This window comes from Triticum urartu, chromosome 5A, assembly GCF_056163025.1.
Source record: "Triticum urartu cultivar PI428250 chromosome 5A, HENAU_Tu73, whole genome shotgun sequence".
Taxonomy (NCBI): Eukaryota; Viridiplantae; Streptophyta; class Magnoliopsida; order Poales; family Poaceae; genus Triticum; species Triticum urartu.
Genome location: NC_141877.1, coordinates 589,640,585 through 589,658,946, shown reverse-complemented (window position 1 = coordinate 589,658,946; position 18,362 = coordinate 589,640,585). Strand labels below are relative to the sequence as shown.

Genomic DNA, 18,362 nt, shown 5'->3' with positions numbered 1-18,362 from the left:
GAAAATTGCCAGAAAAATGATTCCGAAAATTATGGTTTAGTTTTCTGAATGAAATGGAACCAACAAGAAATTTTATTTAGAAAACTTTTATGAAATAATGTTTGTGTCATTTTATGGCACATTTATGTTCATCCCATGGTAATATCAATAAATGGAGAATTATTAATGTTGGAAAATTGATATTACACATGAGATTAATGTGATCATTTTTGTAATATAGACCAACATTGTTTTACATTTTTGAATCACTCCGTTAATTCCTTATTATTTTCTGCCCAACGGTGATATAATTTGGAGTTAATTTTTGCATGAAAATTGATCAAACCAACGTAGATTAATTTTTGTGCAATTTAATTTAATTATGATGTTCTTTTCCTTTACTTATGATATTTCGAAACATGACAGCTTCCGGTTCTCGTGGCCTCGAGATCGAGCCACTTACTGGGAATAACTTCCAATCGTGGAAGAACTCGTTGCTTTTGCACCTCGGATGGCATGAGGTTGACCTCGCACTGAGGGAAAGTAAACCAGTGGAACCTGCAAAGGGTGCCACTGGGTATGCTGAGCTTAAGAAAGATTATGATACTAAAGTTGAGAAGTGGGAGAGGTCAAACAGAATGGCGCTCCTAATTATGAACTTCTCCATCTCGACTGAGATTAAAGGGGCTATTCCTGCCAATGAAAGTGCCGCCGAATATTTGAAATCGGTGGAAGAACAATTTAAGGGCTCCGAGAAAGTGTATGCAGATGAGCTTTTGCACAAGCTGCTTGCAAAATATGACGGGCATGGAAATGTGAGGGAGCACATCTTAAGTATGAGCAATGCCGCGGCAAAGCTTAAAACCATGAAGTGTGACTTGAACGAAGAGCTTCTGGTGCTCCTAGTTTTTAGGTCACTGCCCTCACAATTCAATCCATTCAAGATAAACTATAACTCTCTTGAAACCAAATGGAAACTATCTGAACTCATTGCACATTGCGTTCAGGAGGAAGAGAGAATGAAGAGTGAGCAGAAAGATCAAGCTCTCCATGTTAACTCTGCAAAGAGGAAGCATGAGAACCATGCTCATAACAATAATGTGCCCAACAAAATGCAGTATTCCAAAAAGAATCCTCCAAAGCCTAAGCAATGCAACGAGGCAAGTTGTTCATGTCCCGCACCTTCAGCGGCTACTTCAGTTAATCTTACAAATGCCGCTGGAGAAAGACTTTGCAATTTTTGCAAGCAGCCAAATCATTTCAAGGCGGACCGTCCAGGTTTTCTTAAGTGGATGAATAAAAAGGGTAAGGATGAGATCACTCTTTTAGATGAATCTCTATATGTTGATTTTTCTGAATCTACATGGTTGATTGACTCAGGTGCGACTGTTCATGTCGCGAATTCTTTCTAGGGATTCCATATAAGCCACACCCTAAAGGGAACAAGAAGACTTAATGTCGCGAATGGGAAGGAGGCTGAAGTTGAAGCCGTGGGCTCCCTCACCTTGAAGTTGCACACTGGTTTCCTACTTCAGCTCAAGGACGTTCTTTATGTGCCTACTTTGAGTAGGAATTTGATTTCAGTTTCATGTTTAGATGATTTTGGATTTCATTGTACCTTCGGGGAGAAACAATGTTTTTTAAAGTATTGTAATAAGGATGTTGGTCTCGCCGTCCGACGAGGCAAACTTTATATGTTAAATCTTTCCGGTTATCCTATGTGTGTGAATCTCTGCGAGATGAATATGAATGAACGCAATCATAAAAAGAATGGGAGAAGTATCAATCCTTCTTCGAAATTGTGGCATCGTCGCTTGGGCCACATTTCGAGAGGGAGAATGGAACGATTGATTAAAGAAGAAATACTTCATCCGCTAGATTTCTCTGATGCGGGCAATTGTATTGACTGTATTAAGGGAAAATATGTGAAAACAATTAAGAAAGGAGCAGTAAGAGCCACATCGGTCCTTGAACTTATTCATACTGACATATGCGGACCTTTTAACGTAAAGTCTATGGATGGTTTTGATTCCTTCATTACCTTCACAAACAATTTCTCTCACTACGGCTACATTTACCCCATACGTGATCGATCCGAAGCTTTGGACAAATTTAAGATTTATAAAGCCGAGGTTGAAAATCAACTCAACCTAAAGATCAAAGTAGTGCGGTCTGATCGCGAGGGAGAATATTATGGCAGGCATGCTCCTTATGGGCAAATTCCAGGACCGTTCGCAAAATATCTTGCTGAAAATGGAATAATTGCCCAATATTCAATGCCTGGTGAACCTCAACAAAATGGCGTAGTTGAGCGTCGCAATCGCACTCTTATGGATATGGTACGTAGCATGCTTAGTCATGCGAACTTACCAGTAAGCCTTTGGATGGAGGTATTGAAAACAGCTGCACACATCCTAAATCTTGCTCCAACTAAGTCAGCACTGAGCACACCTTACGAGATGTGGGTGGGAAAGAAATCGAGCTTGAATTACTTGCGAGTGTGGGGCTGCTCGGCTGAAGCTAAAGTATTCAATCCACATATTAAGAAATCGGACCCAAAGACAGTCAGTTGTTTTTTCATTGGGTACCCTCATAGAGGAAAAGGATATCGCTTTTATTGCCCATGTCATACCACCAAGTTTGTGGAAACCAGGCAAGCGGTGTTTTTTGAGGATAATGAAGTCACTGAGGTTAGGGCAATTGATCTTGAGGAGAAGCGGGTGTACGTTCCATCCCCGACTATCCAACATAACTTTATCCCTATGCCTAATATGCATGAGACACCTACTGGTGATCCCGAACCTGAAGTGGATCCTCAATCTGATGAGGAGCCTCAGCATAATGAAGATCCTCAGCATGATGAGGATCCTCAGCCAAATGATGATCCTCAACCAAATGATAATCGTCAACCTTCTCGGGAAAGAGAAAATGCACATACTAATGAGCCTATGAGAAGATCACAACGGGAAAAGAAAAAGGCCATCTCTAGCGATTATGTCACTTTCATGTGTGAGGATGAAAATGACATAGGGAAGGCACAAGATCCGACCTCATATAAAGAAGCCACTAAAAGTGAAGACTCGTCCAAATGGTTGGTAGCCATGGAAGACGAATTGAAATCTATGAGCTCGAATGATGTTTGGGACTTAGTAGAAGTTCCTGATGGAGCCAAAAGGGTAGGCTGCAAGTGGGTCTACAAAACCAAATATGATTCCAAAGGGAACGTCGAAAGGTTCAAAGCAAGACTTGTAGCAAAAGGTTTTACACAGAGAGAAGGAATCGATTATAAGGAGACCTTCTCGCCTGTGTCATCCAAAGATTCTTTCAGAATTGTCATGGCACTTGTAGCTCATTATGATTTGGAGCTGCATAAAATGGATGTCAAGACGGCATTTCTGAACGGTGACTTAAAAGAAGAAGTTTACATGACTCAACCTGAAGGTTTTGTCGTGGAAGGAAAAGAACACATGGCATGTCGTTTAAAGAAATCCATATATGGCTTGAGGCAAGCTTCAAGGCAGTGGTACCTCAAGTTCAACGAGATTATTAGAACTTTTGGTTTTAAAGAGAATGAAGTGGACAACTACATATATGTTAAATTTAAAGGCAGTAGGTTCACATTTTTAGTCCTATATGTGGATGCTATTCTATTGGCTTGCAGCGATAAAGATATGTTGCATGAGACCAAGAGATTTATGTCCTCAAAATTTGTCATGAAGGATCTCGGTGAAGCCTCATATGTCCTTGGCATCGAGATTCATCGAGATAGGTCCAAAGGAGCATTAGGACTATCGCAAAAGGCATACTTTGAGAGAGTACTAAAGAAATTCAATATGCATAAGTGCTCTTCCTCACCTGCCCCCATAGTTAAGGGCGATAAGTTTGGGACTTTCCAATGTCCGAGGAACCAAAATGAAACTGATCAGATGAAGTCGGTTCCTTATGCTTCAGCTATCGGAAGCATCATGTATGCTCAAGTATGTACACGCCCTGACTTAGCTTTTGTCACCGGGATGCTTGGCAGATTTCAATCTAATCCAGGACCGGACCACTGGAAGGCCGCAAAGAAAGTCTTGCGTTATATGCAAGGTACTAAAAATTTCATGCTTATATATAGAAAGTCTGATAACCTGGAAGTTATTGGTTATTCAGACTCTGATCTTGCCGGGTGTGTGGATAGTATGAAATCCATGTCAGGTTATATATTCACACTCGCTGGAGGAGCCATATCGTGGAAAAGCTCCAAGCAAAAGATAGTTGCCTCATCTACGATGATGGCAGAATATCTAGCATGTTTTGAGGCCACCGGGCAGGCTGTATTCCTAAAGAATTTCATTCCCGGACTTAAAGTGGTTGACAGCATTTCCAAACCACTGACATTGTACTGCGATAATGAACCCGCAGTTTTCTATGTGAATAACAACAAGTCAAGTGCTGCTGCCAGGCACATTGACCTAAAGTACCATGTTGTTCAACATAGAATCCAGGATCAAACTATTAATGTTAAGCATATCAGTACGACACGTATGCTTGCGGATCCGCTTACTAAAGGCTTACCACCCAATATATTTCGTGAGCATGTAGCCGGCATGGGATTATTGAAAGCCTCTTGATTCTGGAATTATGGGACCGCTAATATAAACCACTCCCAATAAGAAAAATGTTTCCTTTTCGAAATAGGATGTGTGCTATGAATATTGAGGTTCAATGGCTTTTCATCGGCTGTTGTAACACCTTACTCTGGTATATTATTCCTATGGAGAATGGACAAAAGTCATTGAGCCTAACGATCAAGGGGGAGAATGTTGGTATTGATCTAGAGGCCCAATGGGCCAAAACGAAAATAAAAGACCAGAAATAAAGTTACATTAAAGAGAGAAACAGGGAGGCCATGAACCAACGTTCGTACCCCTCGATCTCAACTTACGCGCCCTGATCGGGGGCACCCTAACCAACTATGGTTTTGGTCCCCTGTCGCCAGCGCATATAAAAAGATGGGGGAGCAGCCGGCACCTACGCTAGACTAGTTCTCGTACGGTTTACTCCCGCTCCCCACATCCCTAAACCCTAACCAATCTGGGGGAGCGCTGCACGACGGGAAGATCATCTCCAAGCTCTGCCCCTGTTCTAGGGCAGTGCCGGTGGCGCCCGGAGGGATGCCGCTACCTGCAGCGAGCATCTTCACCGAGCCTGCATCAAGCCTGCATCGAGCAGGCATGGGACTTCGCACCGTCGACACCAATGGCTGCTTCCATTGGTGGTAAGAACCTAATCCATCTCTCTGATCTGTGCTATTAGGTGATCTAATGCCTGGCTTACGATCTGTTAAGTAGATCCTACGGGATTATAAATCTAACAAGGTTTGACTTTAATGTAGATTTGCTAGGGATACGCCCCCTCCCCATTCATGGCGCCCACTGACCCGACATCAAACCCGCTCCTGCTGCTTCATTCATGTCCTTGGCGATGCATGCGGAGCGGCGTCCCTCGAGCCCTGTGCTGACCAGGGACGGGTCAAGAGGAATTACTGCGGCGGAGGAGTGGCATTTGGTGCGAGCACCATACTCTCCTCCCTAGGGTTAGAAGAATTTCATCAAGCTAAGGGACTGTGAGTGCCACTGATGCCTCTTCACTGGCCATTGCAAAGCAGATTGCGACAACCCCTTCACATGCAGGCGCTGGCAGTTTGGACACAGGGCGAGGGGCTGCACCAACACTCCCCCCCTTTGTCCTCTCCATCGGCTTCGGTGACTGCTGCTGGGAACGCGCTTCATCGACCTGCTACGCCCCCTGCTGGACCTGTGCTATGCGCCATGCCACGACGTGACATTCGGGTGGGAGACCCGTCACTACGCCCTGAAGAGGGGAACATGGTGATCGTTTCCTTGCCAGAGATGGAGGCAAATGCAGCATGCATGGCGTCCCTGGGTGCCTTCCTCTAGCTTGGGGGAAACATGCCCTCGGTGAGCCCCGCCAGATCCAAGAAGCCATCTGCGTGTAATTTGGTGTCAGTGGTGTCAAGGTTGTTTCTCACTTCCAGGAGGATTTCTTTGCTTTGTTTAACTACCAGCATCACTGCGACAAGGTTACGGCAGCGCCGGGGCGGTCCCACCACAATGGGCACATATCAGTTAGATTTGACGCATGGAGGCCCGGGTCACTTAGAATACCAGCATCACCCAGTTACAAAGTGTGTTTGATAGCACACAAGGTATTCCTACGGTATTAGGGATCGACATGATCTCATGGTCTAAGGAACATATACTTGACAGGGAGAAAACTGTAGCAAATAACTAAGTGATACGATCTAATGCCAAGCTTACGGTTGGGTCTGTTTATCACATCATTCTCCTAATTACGTGACCCTGTTATCAAATGACAACTCATGTCTATAGTTAGGAAACCTTAACCAACTTTGATCTATGAGCTAGTATAGTAGAGGCTCACTAGGGACACGGTGTTGTTTATGTATTCATACATTTATTTAAGTTTCTGGCCAATACAATTCTAGCATGAATAATACACATTTATCATGAACAAGGAAATATTATAATAACTAATTTATTATTGCCTCTAGGGCATATTTCCAACAACCCTGGCTTATATAAGATATGACCCCTGGCATTGCAAGATTCATAGTCGGCTACGTCAGTGTAGGGGAGTCTTCGATGGATACGGATTCCTTGTCTTGAACGACAAGGCTCATCGATTCTTCTTTGTAGAGCGCCATGGGCCAACATAGTGGCCAAGGGCAGAACCGACCTAGGGGTTCCCAGGACGGCAACCGATCAACATGGTGAGATACCCTTGGGCTGCAACATTGTTAGTAGCCCATGAACCGGCCTTCAAGATTGGTTGCACCTACAATAGTGCCAACCTGCACATCATCTTTGGTTCCCTGAGGTTGAAAATGGTTCTACGACACCCTTAACAGCAGTTGTTCGTCGCCAACCTCCTATGACGAGACTGTTTCCAAAGTCGGACGAACCACTCCGATCTTGAATTTCCCTTAGGATTACAAAAGTCCTAGTCGGCTACGTTGGTGGAGGGAAGTCCTCCACGAATACGAATTCCTTGTCTTGAACGACAAGGCTCCTTGAATCTTCTTTGTAGAGCGCCATGAGCAGACATAGTAGTCCAAGCGGAACCAACCTAGGGGTCCTCAGGCCGACAACTGACATGGTGAGGTACCCCTGTGACGTAACACCATCAATGCCCAAGAACGACGCATACCTTTTGGACAAGGACTAGATCCTTGTTTTCCAAATCTATGCTATACACATCATAGAGAAGTCCTACCCGAGGATCCCACCTAGTCTTACATGGGTCTACATGGACATCAACAAGTCCAAGCCAATGAAAGTCCAAGTAAAAAAAGAGCTAAAAGGAACCTTAAGTGGTCCTATCTGCTAGTCAAAATAGTTCACTCGTCGGGAGAATGAGAGTCTCAAGGCTAGGCCTAGTCGCTAGTCGAGTTAGTTCTGCCATTGTGATCTCAAAATAGGATTAATTCGCGCTCCAATGAGGTGACCAAACTATTACTATTAGAAAATTTTGTGATGGTTGTATCCTTTTTCAAAATATATTAAAATTTCACCAACTCATTAAAAATATAAGATTTTTGATAGTTTAAAATCTGGTAGTGTATATAATGGACAACACGTAAATTGCATGCATCACAAAATCAAAGTGATATGGCACAATCGAACTATATCGGATTTGTTGGCGGATTAATACAACTAACTGAATATGCCACTTATCTTTCTCTTCCCTTCCCCCTCTGTCTCTTCACTACCTTTAGCAAATTAATTTGTATATGGAGTTTTGAATCAGCTAGGAATTCAGGTTACAAAGGCTAGAAATTGGTTGATTCAGCCATAACTACACCCATTAACTTTGGAGGTAAGAAGCATATGAACATTGTTGCTTTAACAACACCGATTTCTTCTAATATCCTTGATCCCTTCACTAGCCATGAGCCATAAATAGAACCAAACGAATGATATATGAACAAACACAATTTAGACAATTTGAGGAGAAGACTTTATTCATTATTTGTCTCATACATGGCGCTTAACATAAACTATCCTAAGCACAACCTCATCAATTACATATCTGAAAGAGAAGTTGTTGTGAGGCCGCCAGGCACATGAAAGTAAAAACCAATGGTTCTCCTCCCGCGACTAAAATAGCATCACTACGCCAGAGGTGGGAAAGTGTAACCTGCATCAATCAGTTTGACCAAACATGTGATCAGAAGAGCACAACATGCATATAAATTGGTTAACTAATAACAAAACCGTGTGAATTAGAAGAAAATTTGATATCAAAACTGCATGCAAGCAATGCCCATCATTGTAACTCCCTTAATATATTTCACTTACTTCCGCACTTGTAGCCACGTGGGAATGGCTTCTTGCAGAAATTGGCAACATAGCCGACCTTCTCCATACACCATATCTTTTCTTTCTCCTTGGTGAGACCGGCACAAAGGCATGGGATGTTCGCCTTATGCCACACAGCACAACACGCCTTCGATGGGTCTAGCTTTGGCTCTGCTGGCCATTTCGTATACTGGCTGCACTCCTTGATCATGTCCTGTCGGTCACCCTCGCATTCATCGGCCGACACGGCCACCGCAATGGCGAGGATGATGAAACATAAGCACATGAGTTTCGCCATGGCTATTACTATGCTACACCGCCTTCTTTTCCCTTTGTTGTTAGAATGGTGCAATATAGGATTTGTGTGGCTTCTTTGTGAATGTGTGGGATACATGATTTTGTTAGCTATGGTTTGGTTTATATAGCCTTGTTTGAGATATGATAGGTACATTAGGTGTATATCTTGAAGCTATAGTACCGTATCAAAAAATTAATGTATACATTAATTGCACATCCAGAGGCTACACCATACATTACTTGTATATCTTGAAGACAGGACATTGCATTAAATAATGAATGTGTGCATGAATTCTATATGTACACACTATACATACATCGATTGTGTATATCTCGAAGATATGCAATAACATTGAACACTAAATGTGTTCATTAATTCCACATCTACATGTTATGCATACATCGGTTGTATATATCTTGAAGATATTGTTTTCTTCAAAAAATGAATGTGTACATTTATCGACAAATCTATAAACTACAACATCACCTTAATTGTATATATCTTGAAGATATGACACCAGATCCAAAAATGAATGTGTACATTAATTGCACACCTACAAGCTACAACATTACACCACTCTAATGGCTACAATACTGCATCGTTCTTTGGAAATATGCACCGGATCGTGTGTATTGCACTATGCAAGACATTGGACACGTACATTGTGTGTATTTGAAGAACCAAAATCGCCGGCATTCCTATTTGCGTATACTAGATGATGCCCTACACATTGTGCCGGAACCATGTTACATAAAGCAGTGCTTAAAACAACTAAAACTAATGGAAAACAAATGTAATAGTGTTCTCGATTTACATTTTGAAAACAATAAAACCTGCAAATTATGTGACAACATTATGTATAAAAAGATAAAAACTTTTGAATTGAACCAAACTCAATGCCAAGCATTAACTATATATTTTTCTTCCAGCGTCCACCACATATACCTTTCATGACCACACAAAATTCAGTGCGATTTTTTTAACCCATTACTAAAATGCATGCCTGGCTTGATTAGGTGGCATGGTATGCATGGATGGATTAATGCAAAGAAGTAACTTGTGAGTACATGCATGACTTCTAACGTCAGACAATTTTGGTCGGACGAATATCACCTATTGAGGTGATGTGGAAACATGCATGCGGAGAGAAATTTAGTGCATACATGTTGTTAGTTCTTTGTGAAAGTTGTGCACATGAATAAAAATTATGTGTGTGCAATTTCTAGCTTTGATTTGGCACATCCCAACTAAAAATAAAATTGATTATTAATAAATAAAGAGGGCAGATATATGCACTAAATATTTTATTCCGGTTTTCTTAACTTACCCTAATAGTTGTCTCCAGTTTATTCTCATGGAAAACCTACATTATTTCAGTTGCCTTGATGCATAACTTCCTTCTATCCTCAAACCACATATTCCTTCAAAATTTATGGTTGTTCATGAAATATTCAATTCAAATTAGTATTGTTGCTAAATATCTTGAATACAATATGGAAGTATTACAAAAGAGAGACACCTAGTGACACTAAGCGAGTGGCAATTTTGAGAAAGAGAAGGCAATATTGTTAGTTATTTGATTTTGACAGTTTGTATACATGAAATATAGACAATTCAATGTTACGTATGAAATTTTGGCATTTAGTTGGGTTTGTTTACAAATTTAAAGTGAATTTACTATTAAATAAAACGTTAGCGGCATGCCTTTTATATAAAAACGTTGCTAGATTTATTCCATAGGAAGGGGTGTCTGAATGAGAGAGTAATCTTTTAGTAGATCATGCATCAATAAAAAAGACAGGTTAATTATCCGCAAACACATGCACATGGACTATACATACGCGAGCAAGCTGGCAGCGGTTATATATACTCCCTCCGTCACGGTTTAGTAGGCGCGCTTGCAAATTCTCTGGGACCTAAGTGGTTATCTATTGGTTGTGAGATGGGCTAAAAAATAGCATTCACACTACGCATACATATAGAAATAGTATATCGGAGTACTAATTAGCTAATAGAAATAAATGCAATGCGCCCCCAAACCTTGTCTATTATGAAAACACGCGCAAATTTAACTATGTCTTCTAAACTGTGACGGAGGGAGTATAATATTACAAAGTATTAAAGTGGCTAAGCAGGGAGCAATCCGCTGCGTTTTCAGTGCTGAGCGATGCCTCATATTCTAGCGACACATGTATTCAGTTTTTCATCTGGTTTACTGCATGTTTTTTCTCTCTATTCGCCACCGGTTTTTGCTAGGCCTAGATTTCATTGGTTCACCGCCCTACCTCTTTTTTTAGATAAAGGGCATACGTCCGACTTTATAAATAAAGCCATCAGGCAAAGTAGCACAACCTAACACCAGATCAACATAGTAACAGGGTAGACAAATAGAAGGAGTTCGGAGACATGGCAAACCAGCCAATCATGGCACGCAGGCCAGACCTAAGATAAATAGAGAAGACGTCAGGGTTTAAGAAGCTTCGTGATGTTTGCGCGCCAAGGAGGAAGCCGTAGCCAGAATCCTGGACATAATAGCATCGAAGGCCTCATGATCAGCATCCCTAGTCAATGATCTCCACTGCTGCAGGAATATGCCACTTTTAAGTAAGCAATCAACAAGATTAGCCCAGAAGATATGCTCAATGGTAAACTTGTTTCTAGTGGTCCACAACGACCAGTTGATCGCTGCAAACCCAACCCAGAAGACCCTTTTACAATACCCAGATAAGCTGTTGACAAATCTCCGCAGATCCACAAAAGAAGAGGGATTTCAAGCCACTTGAAGCCAAGAACGGATACAACTCCACACAAATTTAGCCAGAGAGCATCAAAAGAAGATATGATCAGTATTTTCAATGTCCCCGCACAAGGCGCATCTGTCTGAGCCCAGGCCGTTCCTTTTCCGGATTTGGTCCGCCGCAGGAAGCTTCCCACGAAAAGCTTGCCACAGAAATATTTTGATCTTAGGAGGGACACGGGCTTTCCAGATGCACATGAACTTGGAGGTGGGGGAGCCCAAAATAAGATTAGCATACACAGACTTAACCGAAAATCGACCAGAGGCAGAATGTGGCCAGACCACCGAGTCCTCTTCCTCCGAGAGCAAAGGGAAGCAAACAATAAGACGATGCCAGTCTTCCAACTCTTTAGGAGATAGCGTTCCACGAAGGTCTAGGTCCCAATTATTCACCGAGAGCTCAAAGATAGAGATCTCTAGATTAGAGTATTAAGAAAACAAGACCGGGAACGTCACCGCAAGGGTAGCTTCCCCACACCACCAGTCTAACCAAAAGCGAGTAGATTTGCCATTCCTGACTATAAACTTGACCAAAGATTGGAAAATTGGTCGAACTTTAACGAGCTGATGCCAGAATTGGGAACCACAAGAAGACGGAGCAAACATGGGACTCGACGTAGGGAAGTACTTAGCCTTGCGAATGGAGAGCCACAGCGGGGTCTCCACAGAAGACATGATTTTCCACCACCACTTTAAGATGAGGCATTTGTTCATGACATCAGTGTTAATAATACCCAACCCACTAAGGTTTTTAGGTCTGCAGATAAAATTCCATTTCACCATCCTATATTTACGCTTGTTGTCCGCCGAATTCCAGTAGAAGGCACCCCTGTATTTGTCAAACCCAGCGTGTGCCCTCCCGAAAGGAGGTAGAAACCCATCAGGAACATGGGGAGGGAGGAAAGGCAAGCATTGATTAGAGCGACCTTGCCAGCTTGAGTATTGTAGCAGCCTCTCCACGGCAGGACCCTGTTGCCTACCTTAGAAACAACCGGAGCAAAATCCTTAGCCAGCAACTTGTGAGGGGAAATCGGTAGGCCAAGATACTTGAAGGGGAAAGAGCCTAGGGAGCAGTTTAGGAGATGAGCAGCTCTTTGGGCCTCAACGTCCGAGACCCCAGTAACAATGACTTCACTCTTGGCAAAATTGATCTTGGGACCAGAGAGAGATTCAAAGCAGAGGAGAAGGAACTTCAAGTGAGCTATACTATCATCGTTCATTTCAACCATTATGATGGTATCGTCCGCGTATTGGAGGTGGGAGATTCCATTAGGGGCAAGGTGGGAGCTGACAGGGGTCTGCCACAGCCCGAATTAGAATGTGGGAGAGGGAGTCAGCCACAAAGTTGAAGAGAAGGGGTGAAGCTGGGTCACCCTGCCTCAGGCCCCTGCCGTTGGCGAAAAAGTTACTGATGTTCCCATTAACCGAGACCGCAGCGTGACCACCCGTGACCAACTGCATAAGTCTGTGAACCACTACCCCATCAAAGCCCTTGGCCAGTAACACTTGACGAAGAAAATTCCAGTTGACCGAACCGTAAGCTTTCTCGAAGTCTAGATTTAGAATCACCGCTTTGGAGCCACGGGCACGCAGGTCATGGACAATCTCATGAAGACACAGAATGCCATCCAGGATGAACCTGCCTTTGACAAAGGCTGATTGGAAAGGACTCAGAGTGCGATGAGCAATGGGAGAAAGCCTAGTAGCAAAGCCTTTTTCCCTTTCTTCTCTTTCTTCAAGGGTGAAAAGTACTTGCTTTGAACTCAACCATTCTTTGACTCGGCGTAAAAAAGATCCACCGCTTGGATAGAGGTTTCCTTCTCTTTCTTCTTTCTTCCCCTCAAGTCCCACAAGGTTTTTAGGTCTGCAGATAAACTTCCATTTCACCATCCTGTATTTACGCTTGTTGTCCGCCGAATTCCAGTAGAAGGCACCCCTGTGTTTTGTCAAACCCAGCGCGTGTCCCGCCCGAAAGGAGGTAGAAACCCACCAGGAACATGGGGAGGGAGGAAAGGCAAGCGTTGATTAGGGCGACCTTGCCAGCTTGAGTATTGTAGCGGCCTCTCCACGGCAGGACCCGGTTGCCTACCTTAGAAACAATCGGAGCGAAATCCTTAGCCAGCAACTTGTGAGGGGAAATCGATAGACCAAGATACTTGAAGGGGAAAGAGCCTAGGGAGCAATTTAGGAGATGAGCAAATCTTTGGGCCTCAACGTCCGAGACCCCAGTAACAATGACTTCACTCTTGGCAAAATTGGTCGAACTTTAACGAGCTGATGCCAGAATTGGGAACCACCAGAAGACGGAGCAAACATGGGACTCGACGTAGGGAAGTACTTAGCCTTGAGAATGGAGAGCCACAGCGGGGTCTCCACAGAAGACATGATTTTCCACCACCACTTTAAGATGAGGCATTTGTTCATGACATCAGTGTTAATAATACCCAACCCACTAAGGTTTTTAGGTCTGCAGATAAAATTCCATTTCACCATCCTATATTTACGCTTGTTGTCCGCCAAATTCCAGTAGAAGGCACCCCTGTATTTGTCAAACCCAGCGTGTGCCCTCCCGAAAGGAGGTAGAAACCCATCAGGAACATGGGGAGGGAGGAAAGGCAAGCATTGATTAGAGCGACCTTGCCAGCTTGAGTATTGTAGCAGCCTCTCCACGGCAGGACCCTGTTGCCTACCTTAGAAACAACTGGAGCAAAATCCTTAGCCAGCAACTTGTGAGGGGAAATCGGTAGGCCAAGATACTTGAAGGGGAAAGAGCCTAGGGAGCAATTTAGGAGATGAGCAGCTCTTTGGGCCTCAACGTCCGAGACCCCAGTAACAATGACTTCACTCTTGGCAAAATTGATCTTGAGACTAGAGAGAGCTTCAAAGCAGAGGAGAAGGAACTTCAAGTGAGCTATACTATCATCGTTCATTTCAACCATTATGATGGTATCGTCCGCGTATTGGAGGTGGGAGATTCCATTAGGGGCAAGGTGGGAGCTGACAGGGGTCTGCCACAGCCCGAATCAGAATGTGGGAGAGGGAGTCAGCCACAAAGTTGAAGAGAAGGGGTGAAGCTGGGTCACCCTGCCTCAGGCCCCTGCCGTTGGCGAAAAAGTTACTGATGTTCCCATTAACTGAGACCGCAGCGTGACCACCCGTGACCAACTGCAAAAGTCTGTGAACCACTACCCCATCAAAGCCCTTGGCCAGTAACACTTGACGAAGAAAATTCCAGTTGACCGAACCGTAAGCTTTCTCGAAGTCTAGATTTAGAATCACCGCTTTGGAGCCACGGGCACGCAGGTCATGGGTCATGGAAAATCTCATGAAGACACAGAATGCCATCCAGGATGAACCTGCCTTTGACAAAGGCTGATTGGAAAGGACTCAGAGTGCGATGAGCAATGGGAGAAAGCCTAGTAGCAAAGCCTTTTTCCCTTTCTTCTCTTTCTTCAAGGGTGAAAAGTACTTGCTTTGAACTCAACCATTCTTTGACTCGGCGTAAAAAAGATCCACTGCTTGGATAGAGGTTTCCTTCTCTTTCTTCTTTCTTCCCCTCAAGTCCCACAAGGTTTTTAGGTCTGCAGATAAACTTCCATTTCACCATCCTGTATTTACGCTTGTTGTCCGCCGAATTCCAGTAGAAGGCACCCCTGTGTTTTGTCAAACCCAGCGTGTGTCCCGCCCGAAAGGAGGTAGAAACCCACCAGGAACATGGGGAGGGAGGAAAGGCAAGCGTTGATTAGGGCGACCTTGCCAGCTTGAGTATTGTAGCGGCCTCTCCACGGCAGGACCCGGTTGCCTACCTTAGAAACAATCGGAGCGAAATCCTTAGCCAGCAACTTGTGAGGGGAAATCGATAGACCAAGATACTTGAAGGGGAAAGAGCCTAGGGAGCAATTTAGGAGATGAGCAAATCTTTGGGCCTCAACGTCCGAGACCCCAGTAACAATGACTTCACTCTTGGCAAAATTGGTCGAACTTTAACGAGCTGATGCCAGAATTGGGAACCACCAGAAGACGGAGCAAACATGGGACTCGACGTAGGGAAGTACTTAGCCTTGAGAATGGAGAGCCACATCGGGGTCTCCACAGAAGACATGATTTTCCAGCACCACTTAAAGATGAGGCATTTGTTCATGACATCAGTGTTAATAATACCCAACCCACTAAGGTTTTTAGGTCTGCAGATAAAATTCCATTTCACCATCCTATATTTACGCTTGTTGTCCGCTGAATTCCAGTAGAAGGCACCCCTGTATTTGTCAAACCCAGCGTGTGCCCTCCCGAAAGGAGGTAGAAACCCATCAGGAACATGGGGAGGGAGGGAAGGCAAGCATTGATTAGAGGGACCTTGCCAGCTTGAGTATTGTAGCAGCCTCTCCATGGCAGGACCCTGTTGCCTACCTTAGAAACAACCGGAGCAAAATCCTTAGCCAGCAACTTGTGAGGGGAAATCGGTAGGCCAAGATACTTGAAGGGGAAAGAGCCTAGGGAGCAGTTTAGGAGATGAGCAGCTCTTTGGGCCTCAACGTCCGAGACCCCAGTAACAATGACTTCACTCTTGGCAAAATTGATCTTGGGACCAGAGAGAGATTCAAAGCAGAGGAGAAGGAACTTCAAGTGAGCTATACTATCATCGTTCATTTCAACCATTATGATGGTATCGTCCGCGTATTGGAGGTGGGAGATTCCATTAGGGGCAAGGTGGGAGCTGACAGGGGTCTGCCACAGCCCGAATTAGAATGTGGGAGAGGGAGTCAGCCACAAAGTTGAAGAGAAGGGGTGAAGCTGGGTCACCCTGCCTCAGGCCCCTGCCGTTGGCGAAAAAGTTACTGATGTTCCCATTAACCGAGACCGCAGCGTGACCACCCGTGACCAACTGCATAAGTCTGTGAACCACTACCCCATCAAAGCCCTTGGCGAGTAACACTTGACGAAGAAAATTCCAGTTGACCGAACCGTAAGCTTTCTCGAAGTCTAGATTTAGAATCACCGCTTTGGAGCCACGGGCACGCAGGTCATGGACAATCTCATGAAGACACAGAATGCCATCCAGGATGAACCTGCCTTTGACAAAGGCTGATTGGAAAGGACTCAGAGTGCGATGAGCAATGGGAGAAAGCCTAGTAGCAAAGCCTTTTTCCCTTTCTTCTCTTTCTTCAAGGGTGAAAAGTACTTGCTTTGAACTCAACCATTCTTTGACTCGGCGTAAAAAAGATCCACCGCTTGGATAGAGGTTTCCTTCTCTTTCTTCTTTCTTCCCCTCAAGTCCCACAAGGTTTTTAGGTCTGCAGATAAACTTCCATTTCACCATCCTGTATTTACGCTTGTTGTCCGCCGAATTCCAGTAGAAGGCACCCCTGTGTTTTGTCAAACCCAACGCGTGTCCCGCCCGAAAGGAGGTAGAAACCCACCAGGAACATGGGGAGGGAGGAGAGGCAAGCGTTGATTAGGGCAACCTTGCCAGCTTGAGTATTGTAGCGGCCTCTCCACGGCAGGACCCGGTTGCCTACCTTAGAAACAATCGGAGCGAAATCCTTAGCCAGCAACTTGTGAGGGGAAATCGATAGACCAAGATACTTGAAGGGGAAAGAGCCTAGGGAGCAATTTAGGAGATGAGCAAATCTTTGGGCCTCAACGTCCGAGACCCCAGTAACAATGACTTCACTCTTGGCCAAATTGGTCGAACTTTAACGAGCTGATGCCAGAATTGGGAACCACCAGAAGACGGAGCAAACATGGGACTCGACGTAGGGAAGTACTTAGCCTTGAGAATGGAGAGCCACAGCGGGGTCTCCACAGAAGACATGATTTTCCACCACCACTTTAAGATGAGGCATTTTTTCATGACATCAGTGTTAATAATACCCAACCCACTAAGGTTTTTAGGTCTGCAGATAAAATTCCATTTCACCATCGTATATTTACGCTTGTTGTCTGCCGAATTCCAGTAGAAGGCACCCCTGTATTTGTCAAACCCAGCGTGTGCCCTCCCGAAAGGAGGTAGAAACCCATCAGGAACATGGGGAGGGAGGAAAGGCAAGCATTGATTAGAGCGACCTTGCCAGCTTGAGTATTGTAGCAGCCTCTCCACGACAGGACCCTATTGCCTACCTTAGAAACAACCGGAGCAAAATCCTTAGCCAGCAACTTGTGAGGGGAAATCGGTAGGCCAAGATACTTGAAGGGGAAAGAGCCTAGGGAGCAGTTTAGGAGATGAGCAGCTCTTTGGGCCTCAACGTCCGAGACCCCAGTAACAATGACTTCACTCTTGGCAAAATTGATCTTGAGACTAGAGAGAGCTTCAAAGCAGAGGAGAAGGAACTTCAAGTGAGCTATACTATCATCGTTCATTTCAACCATTATGATGGTATCGTCCGCGTATTGGAGGTGGGAGATTCCATTAGGGGCAAGGTGGGAGCTGACAGGGGTCTGCCACAGCCCGAATCAGAATGTGGGAGAGGGAGTCAGCCACAAAGTTGAAGAGAAGGGGTGAAGCTGGGTCACCCTGCCTCAGGCCCCTGCCGTTGGCGAAAAAGTTACTTATGTTCCCATTAACCGAGACCGCAGCGTGACCACCCGTGACCAACTGCATAAGTCTGTGAACCACTACCCCATCAAAGCCCTTGGCCAGTAACACTTGACGAAGAAAATTCCAGTTGACCGAACCGTAAGCTTTCTCGAAGTCTAGATTTAGAATCACCGCTTTGGAGCCACGGACACGGAGGTCATGGACAATCTCATGAAGACACAGAATGCCATCCAGGATGAACCTGCCTTTGACAAAGGCTGATTGGAAAGGACTCAGAGTGCGATGAGCAATGGGAGAAAGCCTAGTAGCAAAGCCTTTTTCCCTTTCTTCTCTTTCTTCAAGGGTGAAAAGTACTTGCTTTGAACTCAA

General features: G+C 44.5%; 1 protein-coding gene and 1 pseudogene across 1 annotated transcript; one reads left to right on the top strand and one right to left on the bottom strand.

Annotated features, from left to right (window-relative positions):
- The first annotated feature begins 398 nt into the window (after positions 1-398).
- LOC147973127 (uncharacterized) lies at positions 399-1,275 on the top strand (annotated as a pseudogene).
- A 6,724-nt stretch (positions 1,276-7,999) lies between these two features.
- On the bottom strand, positions 8,000-8,767 carry LOC125506075 (uncharacterized). The gene is made up of 2 exons (XM_048670951.2): positions 8,364-8,767; positions 8,000-8,202 (listed from the first exon to the last, which is right to left on the bottom strand). Exons 1-2 carry the CDS (start codon positions 8,755-8,757, stop codon positions 8,177-8,179), a joined length of 420 nt encoding a protein of 139 aa, XP_048526908.2. The 5' UTR covers positions 8,758-8,767; the 3' UTR covers positions 8,000-8,176.
- Positions 8,768-18,362: the final 9,595 nt, after the last annotated feature.

Coding starts and splice junctions, on each gene's coding strand:
- LOC125506075 (XM_048670951.2), bottom strand. CDS start 8,757: ATGTATCCCACACATTCACAAAGAAGCCACACAAATCCTATATTGCAC. Junction 8,203..8,363: donor ACGTGGCTACAAGTGCGGAA/GTAAGTGAAATA, acceptor TGATTGATGCAG/GTTACACTTTCCCACCTCTG.